This window comes from Styela clava, chromosome 3 (genome assembly GCF_964204865.1).
Source record: "Styela clava chromosome 3, kaStyClav1.hap1.2, whole genome shotgun sequence".
Lineage (NCBI taxonomy): Eukaryota > Metazoa > Chordata > Ascidiacea > Stolidobranchia > Styelidae > Styela > Styela clava.
The window spans coordinates 17154930-17182042 of record NC_135252.1 but is presented as its reverse complement, the minus strand read 5'-3'; the positions used below and the strand labels follow the sequence as shown (position 1 = coordinate 17182042).

Sequence of the window (27113 nt, the reverse complement as noted above, 5' to 3'; positions counted from 1 at the left end):
CTGGTGGGCAGGCACATGAGATACTTCATGTTTTAAACTTTTTTGTAGGTTTTGCTTGCCCTCCAGAATTCTCCATTTTTAATTTAGGTTTGTTATGGAGTTTTCGAAATAAACTATCTATCTATCTATCTATCTATCTAAAATTCCGACAAACAACAGTCTGACAAGCGGGAACGAACAAGAGGCGATTATCGCGAGTTCGGGAGTTGTCTGAATTTTGAGGTTTCGATTCTTTATACTGTTATAGGTAGAGGTTAGAATGAAGATTTTGACATCACATTCACATCATCACACTAGCTTACAAGTTCTGAAGATAGGATAGGATAGGATTTACATATTTATCCCGGGGGAGAGGAAAGCCGATAAGACGGCTTATCCATATGGCGAACCACGGCCTCTCGTCCGGTTACCATTCCAAGTCGGGTATGGGATTAGTTTTACTGTATTGTTTTGTTTTTTTCGGAAGCATGGACTTGGTGGTGGAGGAAGCCGTAACCGACCAGCGGTTACGTGAACCACCCAACGACGGCGAGGAGTCCAGCAATCCTCTCGCACATGACCATCCCTGCATGGGATTCGAACCTGCGAACCCACGCAGAGTAATTAGAGGTGCGGTGGCGAGCGTATTCCTAACGCTTAGCCCGTTGAGCCACACCGCCGCGCCAAAAGTTGGGTTTTGTATGTACGGTATGTTTTCATTCTGTCATTGCAACTCTGAGTGAAAATTCTTGATGTTCAGAAAATTCTGAAATTAGCATTTGATGCTCACCAAATTTTATTGTTAATCTGCTTATAGTTTCTTACCGAGCTACTGTGAGCCTCCATTTCTAGTTTAACTAAGAATTCTCTCCCACATATAGACATATGCACAAAGATGTTAGATGTTTCCAGGTTTCCCTGTAATACAGTCAACAGTAATATTGACTCTAATAACAGAAGTGTTGTGCCACATGTCGTATCTGAGCACTATTCTGCTAGTGGATAGGTTCTTGAAGAAACCCAGGGGCTCCGCGAGCTATTCGTTTACTCAGTAAAATATTGAATATTTTTTAAATACAAAGCAGCAAATCATTAAACAAAGTAATTTTAGTTATCTCTGGGACAATATTAAGTAAATAACAATGTCTGAATGTGCTTTTTTGGGGGCTAGTCCACTAAACGCCATCAAGTACTTCTAGTTGGCGTTGCATAATCATTTTGGCATATGTCATTTTTAACCCCCACTTCTGCACTTGGCTACGCCATCCAAAAATTACGTCCAAAACGCGCAGACGATCACCCGAAATCAAGCAAGCTATTTCTCTAGTTTCCTCTTCGTAACGATCCCGATATGAGAAAGATCGATGGCGTTAGCGAGTTCGTTATCGTCGGCGGAGATGGCATTTTGGGCAATCGTAGCTTGGCGAGCTCTATGATGTGATTGTGACGGAGTGATGTAATCTTTGGATGACATAGCCAGATGGGGGTTAGGAATGACCTATGCAAAAATGTTTGTGCCACGCCAACTGGAAGTGCTTACGGCGTTTATTGAAATGCGCCTTTTTTGTTTTCATTTTTATTAATTTATTGTGGGGCTTTGCAATTAATAGTCAACCTCTTTATGGGCTCCGTAACACTTGAAGATTGATAACCCCTGTGCCAGTGAATTCACATACCGTAAAACCGGCTAACTTCTGATGTAATTTTTAATCGTTTATATCTTCACTAAATCAAGTCGTATTTTGATTCTGGCAGTTTATATATGTCTCGTGCCACATGTCACCTTGGGGCACTACCACACTGGTGGATCCACATAATGACATTTAGAACTTGGTCTTTTGCAACTCTTTAGTTTCAGAGTTTAGTTACCTATTTCCAGATTTCTGTAGGCCTATTCACTTTCCTAATGTTGGAGCCTTGAGCAAATTCGCATTAAATTCTTAATTTCATCACATTTCCAGGAAAATTATTCACATGCTCTTGGATTCTTCAAGGGCAAAACGTTAATCATTAAAATTGACTTAATGGATTGAAAGAGCCTATGAAGTAGAAAACTTCATCAAAAATTGCTGTTATTTTCATGAAATGTTCTTGAAAAATCACCATGGCTCAGTCTAAAAACATTAAGCGTTGGATCGATCGTATTAACAGTTCATCAAGTTCAGATTCGGTTATTGTTGATGCTTTATTGAAGATTCGTCCTTTTTCTAAACGTCAATCTGGAATAAATGATATTCTTTGCGAAGGAGGAATTGAATGTTTTCTCAAACTTATTCAGAGACCGAACAAAAAAATTCTCGATGTTACAATCAGTATATTGGCAAACTGTTTAACAGAAGATATTATTAGAAAAAAGGTAAGTTGAATCTATACAAGGAAATTTTACACTCAAGTTTTTTGTAAAATGTGCAATTTATTATTATGCATTCCTGCCTTGGAACCTGTGATAATATTTTTTGGTGATTCTAGATCTTTTCTTGGTTTCAGACCCCAGGCTTCTCCTGAATATTTAATTGATGGTACTGACATCCACACAGAGTATCCAAACTTTGATAATATGAAATTTAAAATGAAATGAAATTTAAATAACAATCTTTAAAGGCTGAATTGACTCTTGGTATAAAGAAAATTTGCTGCCTATTTACTCAATTTCAAACTTTGGATCAACTGAAAATATCCCCCCCCAGGGTACCCAACTGAAGAATCTCCACCCCAAGTTAGACCAACTGTAGAATCTCAAGACCATCTAACCCTACCAAATAACTAGTCCAGGTCATATGAAGGATCAACTGGCATTATGTTCTTCAGTTGATCCCAAACTTTTTTAACCTATTCTCAGATGTTGACAGGCGGATTATTTAAAATGAATGTTCTGGTATTTTGTTTTAAAAATGTTCTCAAATTTACAGGTTTCTGAATGCCAAGGAATTCCATCTATTGGTGAGTGCAAAATTTGTAATTTATTGTTTATCTGTGGTTCATATATAATATAAATATATTGATTTCTGATTTTTAGCACTAAAAGCCAGGTTCGAATCAAGTTGAAAATCACGACCTCAAAATATCGTTTTGAGTGTTTATAGGAATAATAAATTTTCGCTCGTAGCGTAAGCCGACTCATCTTGGCGCTGACGTCAGAGTGGAAGCCAAATTCCAGATTGCTGATTCTAAGTTTCTGTAATTAAGTCCATTAATTGAATTGAGAAGGCTTGCATATACAAAAGTGTATGTGGTCAAAATTTGGTTCTCTTGGAGTTTTGAGCCGACGTCCCTGATTCCACAAATATTTCTTTCAACCTGGAATCAGGAACCGGAGTTGGGAGTCAAATTTTTTGTCAATCAGTAGTTGGAAACGGGAGCCGTGGTCGTCTTCAGAATAATGCTTTGTTTTAAATAGATGTTCGCAATGCTTCATATTGTGATATATCTGTATTATATTATAATCCAAGTTTTAAATCAGTTAAGGTTCTTCAGACGATAAAACATCCGACAATCATTACCCGCACATGTCGATCTATTGCAAATCTTGCAAACAATCTTGAATGTTCCAAGACAATTCATGGGGTGAGATAAATGTATTTGTGATTTCATTTCAATATTTAATTCATCAACTCAAGTGTTGTTGTTTACATTATTTACATAATCTATTTGAAGGTTGGAACTGCGGAACTGATACTAAAACTTATCAAATACCCAACGACAACGGAAGACTGTGTGAGCAGTGCATTGCGTGCCATAAAAAATCTTGCCAATACAACAAGCCACAGGAAAAAATTGATACAAAATAACGCTGTTCATGTGTTGACGAAATGTTTTAATTCTGATACGAATGTAAGTTACTTCTATCCTCTCAAATTTAATATATAGCCTGAGCTTGAGATTCTTGGTATTTTGAGTTCTTGCATTGTTTGTTAACATCAGCTTTGACAGAAGTTTGGCAACTCTCAACTGACTGATAAAATATTCATCAGTCAGCTGACTCCTACATCAGCTTTTGGTGAGCCTTATTTTGTCAAAAATTGTGGGGCGACAAGAGCAAAAAAACATTATGTAAATTCCCCATTTGAGTGCCTTTTTAACATAAACTGCCAGATTAGAATTTTATGTTTGATTGGGGAAAATCTGAATGTTGACTTGGCCGGCTGGGTTGTGGCACGTTGGCTGCCTGATACAACCTACAGGGGGCATTGGACCCAGAAATCATTGTGATCTAGTACTTTTCATCGTTGCATGGCCATCTGTGTCACAACAGCTTGATCCAAGCCCATGCACCGAACCTAAATTTCAAAATCAGTTATCTAGATATTTTATTTATTCCAGGAAGTTGTCTCTTCTGCTATCCGTGCATTAGCAGCCATAAGCCAATCTTGTACTATAGAATTTGCAGATCATATGCTAAGTAATGATGGAGAATCAATAAGAAAACTTGTGCATGTGGTTAGGGAGAGTAAAGAAGGTAATTATTTTATAGTTGTCCTCTGTGAACAAGTCTCTGTAGCCTCTGTAAAGCGGTTCTTTGAAAGCAATTTTTATAACTCAACAATCTAGTTAATTTCTGAATTGCAAAAGGCTTGGCGATGTGCCGCACCGTGCTAAGCGTTAGGAATGCGCTGGCCGCCCCACCTTTGATTACCCTGCATGAGTTCGCGGGTTCGAATCCCATGTGGGGATAGTTATGTGCGAAAGGATTGCTGGACTGCTTGACACCTCAGGGTGATTCACGCAACCGCTGGTCGTTTACGGCTTTCTCCACCATCAAGTTCATGCTTCCGAAAACAAATAACCCGCTAACTATTCCCATATTCAACATGGTCTGGTAACTGGACGAGAGGCCTTGGTTCGCCGTATGATTAAGCCGTCTTATCGTCTTTTCTCTTCCCTCGGATAAATATATGTAAATCCTATCATATGTGCTTCTATCCAAACTAAAGCACATTGTGTATTATTTATTATTTTTCTTCTCGCAATTTGTTTTCAGATTCAGAAAAAGACAAATCCGAGGCTTTGTCGATCCTGATAAATCTGACATTACAAGGATGTGCTCGACCAATGCTTGGAAATTCTGGTGCTCTGGAATGTATTGTGGATGAATTAAAAAATATATTGGGGGATTCAATTAATATTTCTAGAAAAATGCAAGGACCTTTACAGGAAAATTCATTTCGAATTGTTGGGGCCTTATGCTATTGCTGTCGAGAGGCAATAAATAGGTGAGATGAAGTCTTTATGATTGCTGGAAAACAATAATAGAGATATAGTACAATTGAAAGAGATTATTCAATAAGTTCTGCAGGGTAGCCATTGTGGTTAAAAAAACTGGTCTCAGTTCTAACCCATTGCTTTGGATGTCATTATTATTGAAAGCATTTTATGTCCTTCGAATCTGAACTTTGGGGATACTTGTTTTTAAGGGCTATGTCAATTTGATCCTACATGTAAAGCATTTATTTGTACGTCAAAATTAACTACCGGTAGTTAGTAAATGATAAGTCATTTCAAAACGGACTGTTTTATGTCACATACAATTTTTTTTCTCTATTTTTCATATTCTATTTTTCTCTATTACAGGGCAAGGTTGAGGTCTATGGACGCTCTTTCTTTGTTTATTCGATTGTTATCAGACAACCGATGGATCACTGTGCATAATTTCATATTAACAAGTCTTCTATGCTTTGTATATGATGAAGTTGGATTAAAAGTAAGAGAATAGCAAGGTCAACCCTCTCGCAATTATAGCTAAAGTCACTGTAAATTTTAGCGTTACATATTTTTTCCGAGTTTACATATGACAAATGATGTAATTTATATTGAATTCAGATTTGATTTTATAAAAGGACTTTCAGTTATTTAGTCGAAGTTTAGTTGTGATTCATGTTTTTGACATAGCCTTTTTTTTGGAGTTCCCATCATTTGTTCATAAAGAGCCATTAGCTAATGTTACATCACATGCAACTCGCACTCAGGCTTTTTCACAGTTTTAATGGTTTATGATTTATAAATACATTACAATGATAGCCTACTAAATGACTAAATACAAAGTAATACTTCTCTATTTCTTCCCTGAAAAAAACAAAGTTGGAGAGGAATCCGCCTTGGTTTGGAAACACTGCAGTAAGTTGTTCAGAATTAAAATGAAATGCAAATTTCAAATTATCCAGCGATATGAATTCGGAAACTGAAAATATTTAAATTATTTCAATTTCAATTTGTCCCTTTTGATTAAGTTTCAATCATCTTGTATTATAGCTTTCTTACCAGCTGGATGATAAACATACTGCTTTTATAGATCCTCCATGATAGTGGAATATTCAACATATTGTTAAATAAATTGAAAGAATATACAATACAAGAACAGAGACTGTTTTCAGGTAATGATTTTTATATAGCAACTTTATATACTTTACACGGTTATGTCGTGCACTATAATACCACTACATCACTGCGCCCAGCAAAGTTTTGAGGCCTAAATAAAATATTAATTGCTGGTTATGATAGTTTTTATTAGCGGCAATGATAAATTTTTCAATATTGAGCGTTAAACATCGAGAACTGAGAAAAGAAAAATATTCACAAATCTGATTTGAAAATTTAACACCAAGTTCTTATTCATGATACTGATGAAAAGTATTGTGGAATAAAATATTCTGGAATTTGTCGTTTTAAACCATTTATAGTCGGAGTTTAGCGTGTGTCGGAGTCGTATTACCCGGAATTTGTAATGAAACTTGCAAATTTTCAATGGTGATAAAACTAGGATTCGGTTGGAAACCGAAGACTTATCGATCGAAGGTTAGGGGATCCCCCAAAACAGTGGTCTTACTCCATAGTGACACCAAGTGTCCAATCACTAATTAATTAATAATTCGCTAATTATACAACATAATCCATCCAAAATCAATAGGCTTCTTATCCGAGCTATGATGAATGCACATGCAAAATTTTGAGCAGATTGAACCTCGCTTTTGTGAGATATCGCGTGCATCTAACAGACAAACAAACAAATACCTATCAACATACTTACCGATCTTAAGATCGAAAAGTAATAAGTCGAGCTAAAACTCAAACAGCATTAATTGTACCAAGCGTTTTACCGATTCATTGAAAATGGTATTCATGTGCCAAAGTTTTTGTTATTATTAAGTCACAGAGTCCGACTCTTAAGCGATAGTTCTTTTTCCTAACCGTCCTGAAACCTGGGTCGTATGTGAGTTTCCTCAGACTCTACTTCACAGCTCTGGGAGAGCAGCCACTGCTTTGGGTATTTTAGCTTTATTCTTGAAAACAAGTTTTTTGCATCGACTTGTCGCTTGATGAAATATACCTGTCATATTTAAAGATGTCAGGTTTTGTGTTGCCATAAGTTTTTACCTATCGATTTTAATCGGTAAGTATGTTGATAGGTATTTGTCTGTCTGTTTGTTTGTCTGTCTGTCTGTTAGATGCACACGATATCTCACGAAAGCGAGATTGAATCTGCTCCAGATTTTGCATGTGCATTCATCATATGTCGTACCAGAAGCCTATTGATTTTGGATGAATTATGTCGTATAATTAGCGAGTTATTGATTAATTAGTGATGGGACACAAGGTGTCACTATGGAGTAAGTCTTCGGCCTCTGACCGATATTCTCGTTTACTATTTATTTTTGGTTCACTCGTCAAATCGATTTCTGTGCCTAACATTTATTTTAAAAGAACAAAATACAAGTTCAAAAGCTGTAAAAATGATTTGGGATGGACACGGCGTTGATGACAATGAAAAGTTTGATAGAAGACATTCGTTATCGTGTGATGTTCCTACTAGATTCAATCAACGTCCCAATGTACAAAAAGAAGATGAAAATACCAATGATATTGAACTGACCTTCAGAACTTTGACGGAATTTGAATTGGAATGGGTAACTTGAGAAAAATGTTTGTTGTCCAGATAATTGTGATTGTATTTCAAGTTTATTACTTATCGATTTTTAGATCGGTAAGTATGTTGATAGGTATTTGTCTGTCTGTCTGTTAGATGCACGCGATATCTCACGAAGGCGTGAATCTGCTCAAAATTTTGCATTTGATTCATCATATCTCGGACCAGAAGCCTATTGATTTTGGATGAATTATGTCATATAATTTGCGAGTTATTAATTAATTAGTGATGGGACACGCGGTGTCACTATAGAGTCATGAATCGAAACCGCAGTTTCGATCGATAATTCTTCAGTCTTCGACCGATATTCTTGTTAAACTATTGCTTGGTTTTGCATATTACACAAAACTGCATTTCATTTTAAACTTGTATGTGTTCGTTTTTGAGATCCCCTGCCTTCTATTTTGTTTTGAGGCCAGTATTTGAGTAACATGCATTTTTTGTTTAAAATTATATCTGTTTATCTATGAACATGGCTGTGAGTTCTTCGACACCTGGTTGGCGAAAATGTTGATCCCAACTTCAAGATAGACAAATTTTGTTCATAAAAACTTCTGTGTTTGCTAGTCTTTTTAATTGCCTATTGAAAATGTTTAGTCAACCCATTGCTTATTTAACAAAAGTTTTCTACTTTGGCTCCGCAGCCGATGAAGATAGTTTGCATGTGAATTTCTAACTGCTTTTAGAGCCTGTTTTTGGGCTTGGTAGCGCTTTACTATAGCTTAAGTTTAGCAAGTTGACCTAGCTCAAATTTTAATGAAATCCTTAATAGTATGCTCCGTACTGAATTTTTAATTATCAATTTTCCAATTTTTTTTTCCCCAGAGATCAAAGTTTGAGCAGACTTCTTGCTCACCTCAATGGTCACCCCAGGGACCTAGTCCAATTCCGGGGGATTTTGCTGAGGAATCTACTCCACCAGATACCCCCACTGTACCCAGATCGATATCACCCTCTGACATCATTTCTGAAGAATCTCATCATTTTCCACATGAGGTGTTCGAAGGTATGTCTATATCAAAGACATATTAGAGTAAGGTTTTCATATTTATATTGAATTGAGCTGTGGTATTAGGAAGTACCACCTCGTCTAGGGTGCAATGAATTTGGTAGGCAATGACGAACTGTAAAAATGCCGGTTATTTCAAAATTAGTAACTTTTTATGTATCAGTGATTGTTTATTAAGCCCCTTGTTTGAGTGAGGGAAAAAAAACATCTTATAAAAATCGAATCCTCAGATAGTGAAAAAATTACTCGCTTGTAAACTTGGGATAGTAAGTTTATTTACAGTCATTTGCTCACTTTGTTTTTACTTATTGATCTTGTTCGGTATATATGTTGATAGGTATTTGTCTGTTTGTTTGTCTGTTAGATACACGCGATATCTCACAAAAGTGAGTTTGAATCTGCTCCAAATTTTGCATGTGCATTTATCATATCTCGGACCAGAAGGCTATTGATTTTGGATGAATTATGTTGTATAATTAGCAAGTTATTAATTGATTAGTGATGAGACACACGGTGTCGCCGTGGACAAAGAGCGGATGGATCGAAACCGGAGTTTCTGTTTTGGGGGATCGCCTAACTTTCGAGTCTTCGGTCTCTGACCAAAGTCCTCGTTATTATATTATTATATTTACATAATTTAGAAGAGAATGAACCTCTTGATCAAGACGAAAGTTCATCATCCAGAGATGGATTCGATCAAATGCATTCACCTGCGTTGTTGCCAATGACCAATGCTTACACCTCGACCTCTGCTGGTAAGGATTAGAGTAAAATTTTTCGAACTTTTTGCCGTTAAAGAGTGGAATTATGTCTTATATTTGTTGCTTTTCATAAAATGACAATTCCATGCAAAACATGTATCCCAAAACTTTTAATTCAGAAGCAAGATTTAAGGCCTTTTCATTCACTAATTGCTGCCTAATCGACATTGCTGACTTGACCACAATGACCAGTATTTCCGTTGATGTCACTTGTATGAATTTGAGATGGGATATTTGTGTAGAAATAGGTCACATTTGAATGTTCACAAACCCCATATTGTATATAAATCATTTTATTTCATATTTGGTCCATCCTAGACCAAATGTTGATGAAATTTTTTTAATATTATCTGGGATTTGCTATTTTTATTTAGTCTATATTGTTTGCACAGAAACTTCCAACACAGAAAAACGAAACAGACATAGTTCATCCAGCTCCAATGGCTCAAACTCATCGAATGAAAAATCTCTTACACAGGTATCATTTAAATTTATTCAAATTGAATTGTTGTGCAAAGCAATAACATAAAGATTTATTTTAATTGATGTTGGCTGTAAGTCACATACATATAGCATATAATCAACGTTAACCGCCAGATCAAACATGGGGGCTCCTGAAGTATGCGAACCAAGATGGCGGACATCGAAATGTAATATGTGTACTAGGTTAGGGTTAGGCCAAAATTTTAGGTATAAATACTACGGGAGGCTCTTGGCTAGTCTTCGAACTGATAATAGGACTAAAATAAGGAAAATAGGAAAAAAATTATCGCCTAACCCTAACCTGTTACCCATGTTACGTTCCGATGTCCGCCATCTTGGTTCGCATGTTTCGGGAGCCCCCAAATTTGTATAACATATCTTAGGAGTGAAAATCTGCACATGCTTGACTACTTGTTGACTCATTAAAATTAAGTTGCGCAGGTTAAATATTGAAATTGTGTTGAAAATAACCCCGTTCGTCTAAATTGGTCACTCATTATGTGTCAGCATATGCTTATACAGAGGCTCGATGGTTGTGAGAAAAAAATTGACAATAATAAAGTCCATCAGTAAAAATCTTTATATTATTATGTTGTGTAAACTGTGGATATATTCGTAAAAATGAGGAAAATAATTTTGATATTTTTGTTTAGATCAAAGAAAACAAGGAATTTAGAACGAGAATGGAGAAGGATTTACGACAAGTTTCCAAACGAGCAAAGATAGATAATCTGAAAGAAAATGACAGAATAAGATCAAGGTATAATATATAATGTGAATTTTAACGATTATTCTTTTTACCTAATTTAAATTCTATTTCCTGGAAGAATTGAAATGAAATTGTGATTTTATTTTTTCTTTGAAAAAGATATATTTAATTTCTTTTAATTGTAGTTAAATGACAAAAAATATTTTTGAATGCCAAATTATCTATATTTACTACATTATTTTCAATCATCCTTGAATTGCTGGTTATTCTATTGAATTTCAGATCTCTGGATAATGATAACGGGACCACTAGTTCCAATATACCAGTAAATATTCAACCAATTGCAGGTTTGAGCAATTTATTTTAAATATTGTTCTTTATTCTGCAGTTGTTATTTCATATTATTATATGTACGTTTCAATCTTAAAACTTTTGGCAATTTTTATATTTCTTCACCAATACGTTACACATCGAATGTTAAGTCGTGACTGTGCTTGCCAGATCTAACCCTAGACTCTAAAATGCAGTACATTTTAGGTATGTTACAAAAAAATTAAAGTTCATCCGATTTAAATAAAAACTGCACCAGTGGATAGATCTAAGTGAAAATAAGAAAACAATACCAAGTTTGCGAAAAATGGTCAAGAATTAACGGAGATATCTGCATTTAAATACAGCCCGATAGGCCAATTTTTTCCATAAGGATTGTATTGCGCCGACTCAAAAACTGTGACCGCGAGAATGTCAGACCGATAAACAACAGAATGTATCTCGGCTATTTTTGGAGGTAATCGAAAAAAATTTTGAACGAAAAGTTATTGTGAATAGAAGAACCTAATGCAAAAAAGTTTGCAAATTCTTTTTAACGATATTAGCTGCTTTTCAATTAATTATGTACGAGAAAGTTTCTGAACTTTACATAACCTCTGGTCGGCAACGACTTTCCCAATACGCAAGTCCCCGCATACGCGGCAATTAACTGATTTAGCGTTTTTCATATCCGACCTTAATGAACGATTAATTATCATTTAATATTCCTTAACTCGTAGGAGATTTACCACGCTTAGTGAAACGCAAAACGAGAGAAATCGCTGCGAGGGAAAATGTCGGCATTCAGTCGATAACTGATGCGCGTTGACAGACGCGTGCTAAGATCATACTTCTCGTGCCTTGAATTAATTTGTACCGTTTCGTAAACGTATGCGAATTGACTTTTTTCAATAAGAACTTTAATAAATATGAAAAAAAAACACATATCAATCTTTAATTTTTCGATGTGAGTCACATCTAAGAAAATTCAGATTACTTCAGGATTTTATTCTGGCAACGATCATTGAGGCCGTCGGAAGATCGTCGCAAATCAACCCTGGAGTTGAGCATATTAGTTTGACAGTGCCTCGTTGCGGGTAATAATTAACGATGTTCTGATTGAACAAACTTCATAAAAATTGGTAAGTATCAAGTTAGGAATGACATACATGCGTCCATATATATTTTATTGGTGTCCATAGACAATATCATTAATTTGCAGTACGTATAACTTTAGCGTAATTTTTAAAAGCCCCGAATGTTGGGAAATTTATGCGCTAATGAAAAAATTCAAATACCAAATCATAGTTGCGCATTTTATCTAAGTTATGTCCAAATTTCATGGAATTCCAAACAACAGCAGGCAGTCCGTAGTCGTTTTTATGAGCGGTATTCTGACACGGCGTTACGGTACTTAGCAGACGTGGTGCGTACATTTTTTGGCGCGAAAAAGCGCGTTTTGTAACATTCCTACAATAATATGATAAGCCCCATCTGTTGTCATTGCTTGTGCTTGAAGTTTTTATAGGTATTTTGGATGTTTATTTAGACTCTAGAAATGTAGGTACGTCTAAATTATTATGTATTCTCATAATAGAAGGAATTAATAGAGCTTGCCAGTTGGCACACCTAGTATATACTGGTAACTGACGAGTGGCTGTGGTTCTTCATATTAATTTTCTCTCTTGTCAGCTTTCCAAACCATGGGATAGATATGAAAAACCATGAGCAGAATCTGCCTCAGAGTGGTAAACTCAACATTATACTTTATTCAGGTTCATCTTCTCCATCAGCAGAGTTAACTCTTCCTGATATAGGGAACTCAGCTTGCAGTCCGAGTTTCTTACAATTTGTCAGTGATACTTGCAGGTGAGAATATGAAGAATTTATTCAAAACAAAATTTGAAAAGATTTTAATCATTTTATTTGCAAAATTGTTCAAAGCAAGGTTTCAGGCCCCCAAGTGGATGTAAATAAATTATTGAACATACTGTTGCAAGCACCACAAACATTCTGAGATATATAAGGGGGGCTCCCGAAGTATGCGAACCAAGATGGCGGACATCAGAATGTAATATGTGTACTAGGTTAGGGTTAGGCCATAATTTTAGGTATAAATACTACGGGAGGCTCTTGGCTAGTCTTCGAACTGATAATAGGACTAAAATAAGGAAAATTGGAAAAAAATTATGGCCTAACCATAACCTGTTACCCATGTTACGCTCCGATGTCCGCCATCTTGGTTCGCATACTTCGGGAGCACCATATAAGGTTTATTTGTGCCACGGATGTCAGTAGACGGTGGCTGACGTGACGCTTGGAACAATTCAAGCTATTGCTATCTAGAAAATACTTAGGCGGAATCACAATAAAGCAAAGGTTTGGTTATCAGGAAACAAGGTCCGGATTCGGGATATCAGTTGAAATTAATGCAGTGTAATGAACACTATTCTCATGAAATATATTTTTATAAAACTTGGAATAATTTTACAACGTTTCCAATTAAATTCTGATATGAACCATCATATTTTGATTGTCTCTTAAAATCTTCCTACATTTCTTTGTTTTTATTAAATGCTATTCAAAATATGTACGTAAACATTACAATATGCCTTTGATGAAATTTCAGTGTATCACCATTGGTTTTGAAACATGCTGGTAGAGATGTTGGTACATCAACTTCTAGCACAACTGGTGCGACTTCTGCATCTTCATGGAAACAAAATCGTAGACGAAAAAGCTCAGGAGCTGTCAGAAGATTGGGTTTGTTTTTGCTTAATAAAAGTGCAATAGTTAGAGTATGATTGTTCAGATACAATTTTGAAATTTAGAATTTGAAAGTTCTTTCAATTGGAAAGTGATTTATGTGTAAATGTAATTAAAAAGTTATCCTTTGGATAGGTTTAGTAATTGGACTATTTGTTCTTCGTTAGTTTGCTTATTTTTCATTAAAATATATTAGTATGATTGTAAATAAAATATTTGTGTCCAGCAAAGCATAGAGAGATTGTTTTCTCCCAATTGTTTCAGTTTTTATCTACATCAGTTATACTTTTGAGCAACTATGATCATTTTTCTTTGAATATATGTGATGAATGAATAATATTGTAAATAAAATTCACTGAATATTTATGTCTTGGAAGGCAGGGGGATGATCATCTTTGTTTTAATTCGAAAGACATTTTCATATGGCATTCCAATGATATTCTATTTCTTCAGACGAAACAGATACTACTAACACTCAAGAAATCACAGAGGATTTTGTTCCACAACAACCCACGACCTCAACAACAGATCAAAATGCACCTGAACTTACAAAAACCATGTCTAATCCCTTACCATCTCTCAAAGAAAAAGCTACCCCTGCTGACCACACCAAAGATTGCGCACTGACCGGTCCAGAGCCTGTGACTCCCATCCAAGTCATTCTATGTTTGTTATGTCATTACTGTGAAGTGTCTGATGCTTACGTGACGTCGCTTGCTCAACAAGAAAATTGTACGGATTGTATGATCACTTATATCAGGGAATACCCAGGAAAGCTTGATCCAAAGTAAGATATGTTATTTCAATTATGAGGTTGCAGATTGCTTTTTTGTAATTGAAAAGGATTTTATTTAATTGACTGAGATCTTTATTTTATGAATTTTTTTCTGAGGCAAAAATTTCGTAATAAGTACCGGTAATTTGATTTTAAATCTTATTCCAACCATGTTCTTCAGACATCTGATAAATTATAAGCTTTCGAGTTTAATAATATGATACCATATTCTGCTATCCTTCTATGCAAGTGTTATGCTTCTTTATAATTCTGTTAGTCTTAGATTAAATATTAGTTGCTCTAATTCCATTTAGATCTGAAATTATTCATTATTAAAACGGGTTTTCAAATGCAAAGTGGACCTATGAATCGTTTTGTCAAATTTTTTTTCTGAGACTAGGCGAGCCCAATATTTCACTCAAATTTTTTGTTGTTTTATTTCAGTTTATTTATAACACTGTTTTGATACTTTTGTGTCTCTTAATTTTTTCAGTCCATGTTTGTTACCATAATTGTCTTTGTCTTACTTCAGGCTTTTTGCATTTACTTACTTCTTTGTCAAATATCGGACCCAATTAAAAATTCAAAATAAACAACGCCCCACAATGCAATCGGTTGAGTTTCAGCTATTCAAACTTTTATTAACTTGTATTATAACTGCGTATTATGTGCATGAATTATGTTAATGTTCTTTCAAGTACCGGAAATTCAAAGTTTTTGTCTTCAGATTGAACAGAATTATAGATCGTCTTACTTCATGTCCCGATTGTTTCCATCAAATTGTAACTTCACTACTTGTTACATGTGTCGATGCTGAAGCTAACAAGAGAATGATAAATAAGGATACTTTTGATCTAAATAATGATTCAGAGGTAAATTCATACAAATGCCTAATGGAATTTGTAAATGGTATTTACCATTTCACAGTGTATAGATATTTTGAATTTCATTTTTGAGGTTGCGTGACATTATATCTTATAATGATGACGTAAAGCAAATACGGGTTATCACTATACACAATGACCCAATAAAACAGAATTTTCTAATTACCTCTACGAAAATAAAGGCAATTTATATAATATGTTAACTTCTACATGTGTATGATTGTATCCGAAACTTTCAGTAATTTAGGACACTTTGTTTCGAATGACCTTAGTTCTACTTTTTTGGGTCGCCTGTAAATGAATTTTGGAACAACTAAATGTTTACTCGACATGGCCAGGTAACCAGCTATGGTTTTACATATGATTTAGTAGTGTGTGTACCTTTATTCTGATTATCCTTATTTTAGTCCTATTACGAGTTCGGGGACTGTCTGTGTTAGCCAAGTGAATATGCCCCCTGCCCACAGGCTTCCGTCCCTTTACTCAACTTGATGTATAGTAGTCGAACAAAATTAGTTACCTCCATATTGGTACACACTTCTGGACCACCATATAATATTGATAAAAGATATTGTTGAAACATAAAACCCTTGAATAATTATTCGTTCTGAATATTTATCGAAATTCTTAACTATGGGTTGAAAGGTTACAATTTTTCGACGGTGCTATATTATTCTAACTAATTATTTGAGAAGATAGTTTTCTGAGTATAATGTGTTCCTTAATTTGCAGGACTTCTGCACAAAATGCAACATGACAAAAACTTCTGAATACAAAGATCCACTCAGTAACATGTGGCATAATATTTCGCTATCTCATTCATCAGTGTATGGGGCAAACACATTGAAGAGAATGATTACTAAAGGTAAATATTTTTTTAACTGCTTTGCATTCTTTTTAATATGTTTTATTGGTTCTGTCCTATTAAATGTGGTGAATTAGATAAATGATGGAAATCTGTTAAAACCAAAACTAGGTTTTTTATTGAACAGCAGGACAGGTATCTTCTTTTTTGTTTCGAATTCTTTTTTATGACATCATGTTGATTGCGAAGCATGTTAAAGGAGTAAAACTAAGAAGAATACTAACTACAAAATTTAATCTTATTCTGTGATGTTCAAAAGAATACTAAGTATGATTATTATTCTCAGGAACAGACTCAGAAGCAATTGCAGCAACTTCAATTGTAGTTTTGTTATCTCTTTGGTGTAGTCGATCTCTGGAGAGTAGAAAAAATATGTCCGATTCTTTACTAAAGTGAGTATTATTACCATAGATTCCTATTTTTTAACTGTAATTATACCATTGATATACTTCATAGATATGTCTCGGGTTAAATATTTGTAAATAATTTCATAAATGTAACTTATTTTGCTTCAAAAATTTTAACATTTTGATTCATGGAAAAGAATATAACAAACACTATATTAACACTCTTAAATTTTCAATTTATAAAAATTCGCCTTTATGCATTAAGTCTAATTCATAGTTATGGAGAAAACTTTAATTAACCAGAGTCTACCCAAAATGCTCTGCTCCTTATACTGTGCTAGTATGAAGCAGCTTTGAATATTATGGGGAATGATCTTGCACAAGAGAATTGATATGATCTTCACGTAAATGAATCAGCTTTGAAATTCCGGAAAATCCAATTTTGATAACAAAAACTCATTTATATGCAAACTTTCTATAACAGGCCGGAAAGTACTCTTCACTTTATTACCACTGAAGATCTGAAACTCCTAGTCCCCAGCCTTGCTTTACATAATCATTGGTCAGTTACAGCTTTTTCAAGCGTTATTTCGATTATTCGTGACCTGAAATGTTGAAGATCAAAAGGCTGTAGTTTGACTTTCCTCACTTACGAAAAATTCTATTCTGATCAGCAGTGTGATGTTAGTTGTCTATAGTGCTTGGTAGATTCATCCAATTGGTGAAAATTGAAGTGATTTTATGTTCAGCTTGTCCTAACTATTTTCAGATACGTAATTTCAAATCTTCGAACAATATTGGATCGCAAGAAACTTTACATATTATGTGATGCCATCATAAATTATGCATCTACGAATTACATCTTTCAATCTGCTTCTTACACTTTACATAAACTCGCTGGACATGGAAATCGTATAAATGGCAACAGAACTGAAGTGGAAAATAATTTTGACAATGAAAGTCCAGACTTGTTTGAAATTTGTGAAGAGAAACTTGATCATGAAGACTTGATACCGTTCAGCATTCTTGTTGAAGGAAAAGGTGGGAAAACTTTTTTAAAGACTCGACTTGGCCCAATTTTTCAGAATAACTTTTTTTAGAGGATACAAAGTGAGAGTAAATGAACCTTCAGGATGGATTTGTTATGTGATATATCAATCTATCAAAAAAACTACCTAATAAACAAGGTACTAATCGCAGTCAAGTATTTGTAAAGCATTATTATCTTTCGTGCAATAAAGTTGGGGATTTTTTATAGCTGTCTTAGAAATTTTAATAGAGATCATTTATTTGTCAGGGACACATGAGAATGTTTCTGAATGTGCGTATTCTCTTCATTGTTCATCATCTGAACCTGACAGAAATCTTATATTTACTTCTGGTCAATCATCTAAAGTAAGTTTGATTTATCGAATTTAGAAATATTCACTGTCACAAACCTATGTAAAGTGTGTTGACAGAAGAAAGGTTATTTCATTTTCTTTATAATGCGTGTTTAATGTTGATCATTAATTTTTATCATATTTGTGTCTCACTTGAGCCCAGTTCAATACTTCATGTCTGGGTCAGATGCTGCGCTGAAATATATATTTTATAATACAACATTGCGATAAGATTCTTTAACATTATATAGTAGTATGAAATCTACACCACATATGGCTATCCACTCTAGTTCTATCTTTATAAAATTGATACACAGTTCCCAGCTAAATACCATCTATTTAATTTGACAATTCAATATTATCTTAACTTTCTTAATAATTCTAGCTATCATATACATTTAGGCAGGCCTGCATAATCAATCATATAATTTCTCTTTTCATTACAATAGACTGAAAAGCATCAACATCATCATAATACGAGAGCACGAAAAATGTCGTCAGAGAAGAAAAATAATTCTTCGCAAGCTGTTTCATCTATCCCTATCCATTCTGATATAATAAGTGGAAAATCGCCAATGTTTGGAGCAATGCTCAGTGGAAAATACAGGTTCGCCTTCAACTTCGAATTGCTGGCATACAGTTGTGTCTTTTAACAAATGCGATTCTTCAAAGTCAAACCAAAAGTCAATGGTTATTCTGTATATTGCTGCTTGGGTACTCCCATAGGGTGTGTACCAGGTTAGAGTTGTGGCATAATTTTATTAGGATTTCCCTTATTTTAGTTCTACTACGAGTTTGGGGATTGTCTGTGTTAGCTAAGTGAATATACCCCCATGCACATATGTTCCAGTCCATTTACAAAACTTGATGTGAAGTAGGCGAACAAATTTAGTTGCCTCCATATTGGTACACACACTTCTGGAGTGCCGCTGTCTTTGTACAGCAGTGCGGACGGCACATGATCTATTCTAATTCATGAATAAATTTAATATATCGAAGTAACATAAGCATTAATGCATTTACTCTATCAGGGAATCCACAGAGAAGAAAGTTACAATCCGAGATGTGCTTTATGATGCAGCGTTATACATTATTCATAATATGTATGGATGCGATGAAAACGACTGTACAGTAATGAGGAATATAATGTCAGAGGTAGGAATAATGTTTGTTAAAATTGTTGGCGAATTAAACATTTAATAGCAAATTACACCACGCAATAATATAACATGAGTTGATGCATGGCCGTGAAGTCGCGCTAATGTCTTATCCGACATCTGGAATTGGGAATGGAACACAAACGCTGCGGTTTCAGACGAAAAAATATATTTAGGCTCCGACTTCGAGAAGCGCAAAAAAATGTCAAATCTCGTTTCTGTGGTCTCTTTTTTTAGTTATGTTATTGGTGAAAATCATTGAGTGAAAATTTTTCTTCAGGTTATATCATCATCAGATTCCAGATATAGCAACTTCATTGGCAAAAGTTGCAATGCGGGACAACAACTTCCAGTTGAAATAGAAATATTAAAAGTGCTGGATGCTTGGCTTCTTCAGGACAAAAGAACTGAATTTTACAAAAAATATAAAGGATTTTTCAATAAACATTACATGGAAAGAGAAATTGCTGTTCTCAAGAGCCAAAAAGAAAATCAAAATTATGATATAACAGGAGTGGCCACAAGCCAGATCCTTGAGGAAGACGTATCATTTGCAATTCCTAAAAATGATTTTTGCCAAAATTCTAGCAAGTTGTCCGCACAACCTCACGGTACTTCATCCAATGCCTCATTTTTTCTTTTTGCTATCAATCATAATTTTACAGATATAACACATGATTTTGTCAGCAATCTTCTTCGTCCATGTTTTTTCAACCATAATCATGAATGCCACGGTAAGGTGTTTGCAAGTATTTCTAAGGATTGCGTCAACTTCACTGAAATACTTTCCGAAGAGTTAAGTAAAGCCTTGATCAATGTTGTTGATATGTTTGAAAATGTTAGAAGTTCTACTTAAAAAAGGTTTCTATTCTTTTCTTTCTAAATAAAGAATATTTTTCGAATTTTTGTGGATGTTCTGTAGTAAAATAGTGTTAAAAAAGTGGCAAGAGTTTGGTCTGACTTATAGAAACCTTCATATCTTTAACCGTTTTCAAAGTCTGGATTTCAATCCGTGCTCATATAATCCTCCTGAACAGCAACCACGTTATATAATCTGGACCGGTTGCTGCGCAAATAAGGCCCAGTTGGTTGTACTGTCACAAGCCAATTAGAGAGTTTCCAACTTATACTGTTCCACCTTATGCTTAACAAATTGTTATGGCGTCAGCGGGTCATTATTACCTTAACGCCTACTCACATGGACGAACTTTTTCAAATCATATTTAGTATAGGTTATCACTGATAATAGAGCTTCTTCCATCATGGATTCGGGCAGAGGTGTAGCTCGGAATCTTTAAAGTAAGGTTCTGAAATTGCCAAGTCCGACCACAACAGCTAGCTAGTCCGGCTGGAAAAAGTGGGTGTTCACAAGTCTTGGAATCCAAAAAGGTGTTCCAAGCTACGAAGAATTACTATGAGGTTCCGACCCTCAACCACCCTCACCCTGGGACTACTACCAGTGCTTATGCAATATTCATCGTTTTATTACCTTCTCTCCCCAAGGATAAATTAACCGCCCACTGTTGGGGGATATAACCAGTGGTGGGATTCAAGTTTTTTGTCAGCCGGTTCTGTTATAAATAGAACATTGACAGTAACCATTAATTCTAACTGGTTCGCTGATCTCTTAAAATTCTGTGAGACGTTTCTATAGAACCGTATGAATCCCACCACTGGATATAACAAATCCATCCATCCTGATCCAACTTACACAATTTCATACTTTGTTATCAAAAACTTTTTAAGAAACCTTCATTATAATATAAAAGATGAAGATGGCAGATTCATGAGCAAATCACAGTAGGCTGTTATTCAGCTATTTGATCACATTGCAATCAATATCAGGTGAACATGAGCACAGGGTGGTCTTGGCATCAAGGCTCTTAAATTGCAAAACATGGCGGTAACTAGACTCTCAAATTCAGGTTAATATTTGTAATTAGAAATATATTAACTGATAAGGTTATTATTGTTCTAAACAAATTGACTTAGTTTTGATAACTCCACCCAGCAGTGCATGATATGTTAGAAATCCATCGTTGCTCCTCAACATAAGTTTGTGCCAGTTTGCAGGACTTCTTATTAAAATTCGATAAAAAAACGTAGAATATTTCAACCATTGAATCTCAAAACAAAAATTTTCGTAAAGTATCATCAACTATCTTGTGACAATTGAGCACTAAGTTGTCTTGCATGGTTTCTGGCAAGCTTTCTCAGCCACCCTTTCCAATAAAATTCTATTGCAAAGTCATTTAAATAGTGAACGCTGGCTGGCGATCCATTCCGATAACCTCTAACAATGATTGCATTAGAAACTTGTGTAGAAGAGTCGTTAAGTATATTGAAGGCCCCAACATATGCCGCAACCTGATAGGGAACGTCATATAAATCCTTCAAATTGTCCTTTCGCTTGGAAGCTAATTTCCAGTCTATAATGCATAGTTTGTTTTTATATTCTACGACACAATCCAATCTTCCACTGTAGAACAACTTTGGATGAATCACATTGGCTTCCACACTATGAGCACTCTCAGGAGGAATTTCATGCAGAATTGGTTTCACACTGTTCCACTCATCCGATCCATCACCTTAAAAAATAGGACAAGATATCATTTTTATCCTGGGCAAGAGAAAAGCCGATAAGACGGCTTAATCATGTGGCGTACCACGGTATCTTCTCCGCTTACCAGTCCATGTCAGGTAAGGATTAGCTAGCCAGTTATTCGTTTCAGATGCACAGACTTGACTGTGCTGTAACCGATCAGCAGTTATTTATACCACCCTATGGCAGTGAAAAATCCATTATTTCTCTCGCACATAATTCAGTTGAATAAGACACTTAATGATATGAACTCTGGTCACCTCTCCCAGACTAGCCAGATAATGGTTTGAAATGGCAAAATACAGTAGTAGTTAACAATTATAATATTGTTGACCTCAAATACCTACATATTAAATGGTTCTGCCTGATTCATCACACAGTATAACACTGCTTTATTTCAGTGTGATACACATTTATTCTTTTACTTTAAAATTTCAAAAAATATAATAATGTGTTAGGAAAAAATCCCAGACATATCTCAAGCTGTTAACCACCTTCACGAGACAAAAATGAATAGAATAGATTTTTTCTGGGATGTTATGGTGATAAGATGGCAGAAGAAAGATTTGAATGAAAGCCGTGCTTATGCGAACCACCCTGGACAATGAAGAGTTGAGACATCAATTAGTAAAAAGCCACTCCACAGAGGATTCGACTCACTCAAAGGCAGACAGAAATCGACAAACAGGAGCCTTTTTAAAATTGCAATGCTGGTGACAAATTAAGTTCAGCTATACAAGGCAGTAAAAAAAAACATGAAAAGAGGCATAACAACTCTGTATGTTTATTCATATATGAAGCAGCAATTAAGATAAACTTAGTTACACATACCTTCTATTGAGATTTCTTTCCTTAAATAATCTTGGAGCAATTTGTGAAAACAACGTCCCCCTTTCATGCTATTATTTTGGTAGTCCGAAAATCCATTTTCTCCCAATTTGTTTATCATTTTCTTTTTCCATTGATTCAAAATTACTTCTCTCATCGGATCTACAGTGTTCTTCAAAATAACGTTCACACTCTGGATGCTTTCATGAGAAAACGCATCAGACATTATTGCATATTTATCTAGATTACTTTTTGGCATTTTCTCCCAATCTTCTATAAAAAGAGGACTGCTCATAATTGCCTCTACTAGTGGAATACAGTTCTCTGTCTCTGTCATCATTGCCAAATCTTCCTGAGACCAATCTTTGAATTGTTTGTTATTCAAATTGATTTTTTTTACATGGCGTTCTTCTTGTGATGAAAACATAGATTGTGCAGTACCCAAATTGAGCTTGGAGGTAATTATAGCATTACATATGCAACCAATTTTTGTATACTGACATTGTGTAAGATTTTTAAACAAACTTAACATTGTAAGCAGCAGTTGACTTAATAACCTTAAAAAATATCAAAAAGTAAATAGCCTACATTGATTTTGTCCACACAATATATATACAGAATACGTATACATATATAGAGCACTCTAAGCCTAAGGTTAATAATGGCTATTTATATATGAAATATCGAACCATAAACAATTCTATTTTGACAAGAAAACCAATGACAGATTTCGAAAGGGTAAATTGTATGGGAAACATAGTCAGAATATTAAATGAATATAGACCAAACAGCATTCTCACTTATCAATAATAGCAATTCGACAATAACTTCATATTGAAAGACAAGTATTATCAAATTTTTATGAGAATTTACAATCAGCAAGCAGAATGAATCAAACAAATCACTTTATTGTAGATATTTCAGATATGGTATCATGCAATTTCGATACTGAATTGCTTTCTGCATGAATGTGTGTATTTGAGCCGTTCTCCAACATAGATTCTATATTCCCAGTTTGTGATAATTTATCTAGACATTGAAGTGAATCATACAAAAATGATTCAATTGTTGACGTAAATCCTGCAACTTTTTCTTTCATTTTCGGCCAGTTTTTGAAACATTCTACAGTGGCGTCAATTGATTGTTGTATGCTTTGGAGATTCTCAAAGGTCTGAACAACATAAATTAGTTGTTTATTGACAATCTGTACAACAGATCCTAGATTTCCAAATTGTTCTTTGTGTTTATTGCAGTAAGGAAGATAATTATTGGCAAAAACTTGTTCAAATGTTGTTAACATTTGATCCAAATCATTCAAAGTAAGACTAAGGGTACAAGCTATACTGCTTTGAGCTGTTTTATCATCAGGATTCGTATATTTTACATCTTTCAATAATCCTGACAATTTATTTTCGTAGTGTTCAAGATTTTCTTGTACTTTTTCAAAATGCTTTTCAATCTCTTGAAATCCAGGTTTTGACTTCTTTTGAGTTGTTAAAACCATTGACATTTCTTTTTTGAGGTTATGAGGCAAGAGATCGAGTTGTTTGGATGTCGACTGTACTATCATATTTTGATTTGGGTTTGTTAAAATATCCATGATCTCATTGTCAGCTTCATGAGTACCCTTCGTACAAGGTCTGGTTATGTCAAACAATTTATTCCAAAAGGAAACCTGTTTGTTTAATGTTGCACGACCTCTGATAAGATCCAAATCTTCCGGTCTACATAAGCCGAAAAATGATGCTAAACTTGTTAACAACTGAATCCTTTTATCCACTCCAAGATCAGATTGTTGTCTCATAATGATATCCTGAGCTCCAACAATCTTTTCAACATTTGGATGAATTCCACCAAATATCCATAGAAGTAGATGAATCCTGTGCTCTCCTTGACTCAGAAGAAGTTCACTCATATACGAAGCTTCCACATCTTGTGTGTATGGACAACCAAGTGAATTGAGTATATCGAGAAACTGAGTCGCTTTGTTATCAGGCAACACTAATGATTGGTTCATTTTGGCTAGAAAAACTAAATAATATTCCTAACTACGAATTAGTGACATATAAATCTTTCTGTCTGTTTTTTCAGTATTTATATTATTTTCAAATAAATAAATGATAATGATAAATAAATTATATACATAAAGTTACATACAAAAAACAAACAAATATATACATGAACAAAGATCTCAGTTATTCTATATGTTCATTCAGTATTGTCAAGTAATCCATAGTGTTCCATTGTTGATTCCAGATGAAATTCACCATGTTTATCAGTATATTTAAATTATTTTTTCATGTTTTTTAATTATAGATAGCAGAAAAAGTCATAGGTTGTTACATATTATGTCAAGCTCTTCTATGAAATTAGGTTGTTGTCTCAATTGTTCTATATTTCTCCTTGCCTAAAAGGATTTTCTAATTCTTGCTATGACACTTTTAAAAATAACTGCATTTATTTTGAATACAGTAATACAACAGAAAAAACATAATCATACACATTTTGTGTAAAAGCACAGTTTTGAAATAAATGAGATATAAATTCTGGTACACATAAATCATATCCAGTAATATGTCTAATCCTTGGTTTAACTTTTATTGATAGAATGTCCCACATTCCAGCATTCAGACATTGCTGCGTTGGTTTATAATTAAAAGTTTTTGTATTGTTACAGTATTAGCCAATATTACAATGTATGTCTGAACAAGCTCCTCTCGAACTACCATCTCTAAGATCTGAAGAAACACTTTTTTATCACAACTCTTCAAATTATTTACTATTATTTTATTATATCTGTATATATTATTCTATGCTAAAGTTAGGAGGGAGTGGCATTGCAAATAGACTGTGCCTAATTAAAAATAATTCCATGTGTTTGATTTGATTACCTGTAAGTTACCTGTAGTTTTTGTATACCGTGGTACTGCAGCAACCGTACCGGTACAGTTTCGAAGTTACTCGTATTCTTGCTACAGATATCTTGCAACGATTCATGCCATTCGCCAGTGAAATCAACGGACGCGTCTTCGCGGGGAACCACCATTTAAAAATAACATTTTGCGCGACCTAGTGAATGTAAAATCTAACACATATTTCAGTCGTTTCCCCGAGCACCGATTTCCTTGTTCATTTCCATAACAATTGCAAATCAGCAATAAGTTTACAAAGGTGTAACAATTGAAACTTATGCCGCCGCTCAGCAACTTCTTTCGCTCAGACAGATATTCGAGCCTGATTGTAAACATTCGATATTTTTGAAAGTTTTGCGAGTTATTCGTCTGTTTTTAGTTATTTATCCAAAATATAGTTGTAAATAAATAACTTAATTGTCAATATGTCTTCTCATGACCTTTAGTTTAGGTGCAATAATCAATTTTGATACCGCGAACGCTACGATAGACTAGTCCAAACTTAGCTATAAGTACCTATAAGCGCCACGTGGTTTATTGTTTTGAATTGTGAGCCAATTTGTAAGCGCTAACTTTCCGAAACACTCTCAAAATCAGCGTTGAAAATTTTGCAAGGATAAAGTATAGCAATGAACATAGCATATATGCTCATTAAGTATAGGAAGAATCTTTCCACGCTAACACCATCAACCAATCGTTCACCTCATGCGTGTTGATTAAACTGTAAATTACCCAAATATATAATATAGCCCAGTCAGTCAGTAGTTTATTTTATCACAAACCGAAAGTACACATTGTACAAAAATAATTAAGATAAATAAAATTGATTTCAGTCAGTGGTGGGATTCAATTTTTTTTTTTGTCAGCCAGTTTCATCACAAAAGTCATATTTTTCAGCCGGTTCTGTTACAAAAAGTCTCACGGAAAACTGTTTCAATGTGCTTCCGCAGAGCAAATCTCCCATCACGACTTTGCACAATGTCCATTGAAAAAAAATAAAAGTTTCGCAATTAACCTAACAAATGTTCCATTGGCGCGAACTATTATATTGTTAAATCGCCCACTCATGCATACTCATTTTAATACATAATGAAATTTAATTTAAATTAATTTATTTAATTTAAAAAACAATTTAATCAAATATCTTTTGCCACCTCTCTGGCATACGATTTGCAGAAGCTTTGGACAGACGCAACAACAATGGCACGCATTGCGAGGAGCCTGAAAGGCGCGAGTTTACCATCTCCTTTTCTCCCTCGCCAGATAATCTGGGAAAGTACAAGAGTATCCGAATCTTCAAATGCGACTTCAAACGAGTAGGCTACTTGAGTCTCTTGATTTCTGGGTGAGAGATGCCAACAGTGAGACGAGGGCGAAGTATTTCCCTTCTGAAATCTACTCTGGAAAAAGATTCTTCTGTTATTTTT

The 27113-nt window shown here is 34.7% G+C and overlaps 3 protein-coding genes across 4 annotated transcripts; 1 reads left to right on the top strand and 2 right to left on the bottom strand.

Annotated features, from left to right (window-relative positions):
* The first annotated feature begins 312 nt into the window (after positions 1-312).
* LOC120342279 (uncharacterized) lies at positions 313-20237 on the top strand. 2 transcript variants are annotated; one of them, XM_078110900.1, is made up of 25 exons: positions 313-2335; positions 2889-2919; positions 3440-3543; positions 3634-3810; positions 4300-4435; positions 4958-5189; positions 5548-5677; positions 6266-6347; positions 7675-7877; positions 8723-8903; positions 9548-9661; positions 10060-10145; positions 10804-10910; positions 11142-11206; positions 12944-13037; positions 13798-13931; positions 14388-14721; positions 15437-15581; positions 16326-16458; positions 16745-16850; positions 17575-17846; positions 18103-18200; positions 18637-18794; positions 19219-19342; positions 19625-20237. In XM_078110900.1, the coding sequence occupies exons 1-25, from the start codon at positions 2084-2086 to the stop codon at positions 20198-20200; spliced, it is 4074 nt and encodes a 1357-aa protein (XP_077967026.1). In that variant the 5' UTR covers positions 313-2083; the 3' UTR covers positions 20201-20237. The 2 variants fall into 2 exon arrangements, with proteins under 2 accessions (XP_077967026.1, XP_077967025.1); XM_078110899.1 differs by having other exon boundaries at positions 7672-7877.
* Positions 20238-20875: 638 nt separating this feature from the next.
* LOC120342322 (mitochondrial genome maintenance exonuclease 1-like) lies at positions 20876-23607 on the bottom strand. Its single transcript, XM_039411102.2, has 2 exons — positions 22778-23607; positions 20876-21932 (listed from the first exon to the last, which is right to left on the bottom strand). The coding sequence occupies exons 1-2, from the start codon at positions 23304-23306 to the stop codon at positions 21499-21501; spliced, it is 963 nt and encodes a 320-aa protein (XP_039267036.2). The 5' UTR covers positions 23307-23607; the 3' UTR covers positions 20876-21498.
* LOC120342321 (HAUS augmin-like complex subunit 7) lies at positions 23332-25322 on the bottom strand. Its single transcript, XM_039411101.2, has one exon. It carries the CDS (start codon positions 24789-24791, stop codon positions 23676-23678), a length of 1116 nt encoding a protein of 371 aa, XP_039267035.2. The 5' UTR covers positions 24792-25322; the 3' UTR covers positions 23332-23675.
* Positions 25323-27113: the final 1791 nt, after the last annotated feature.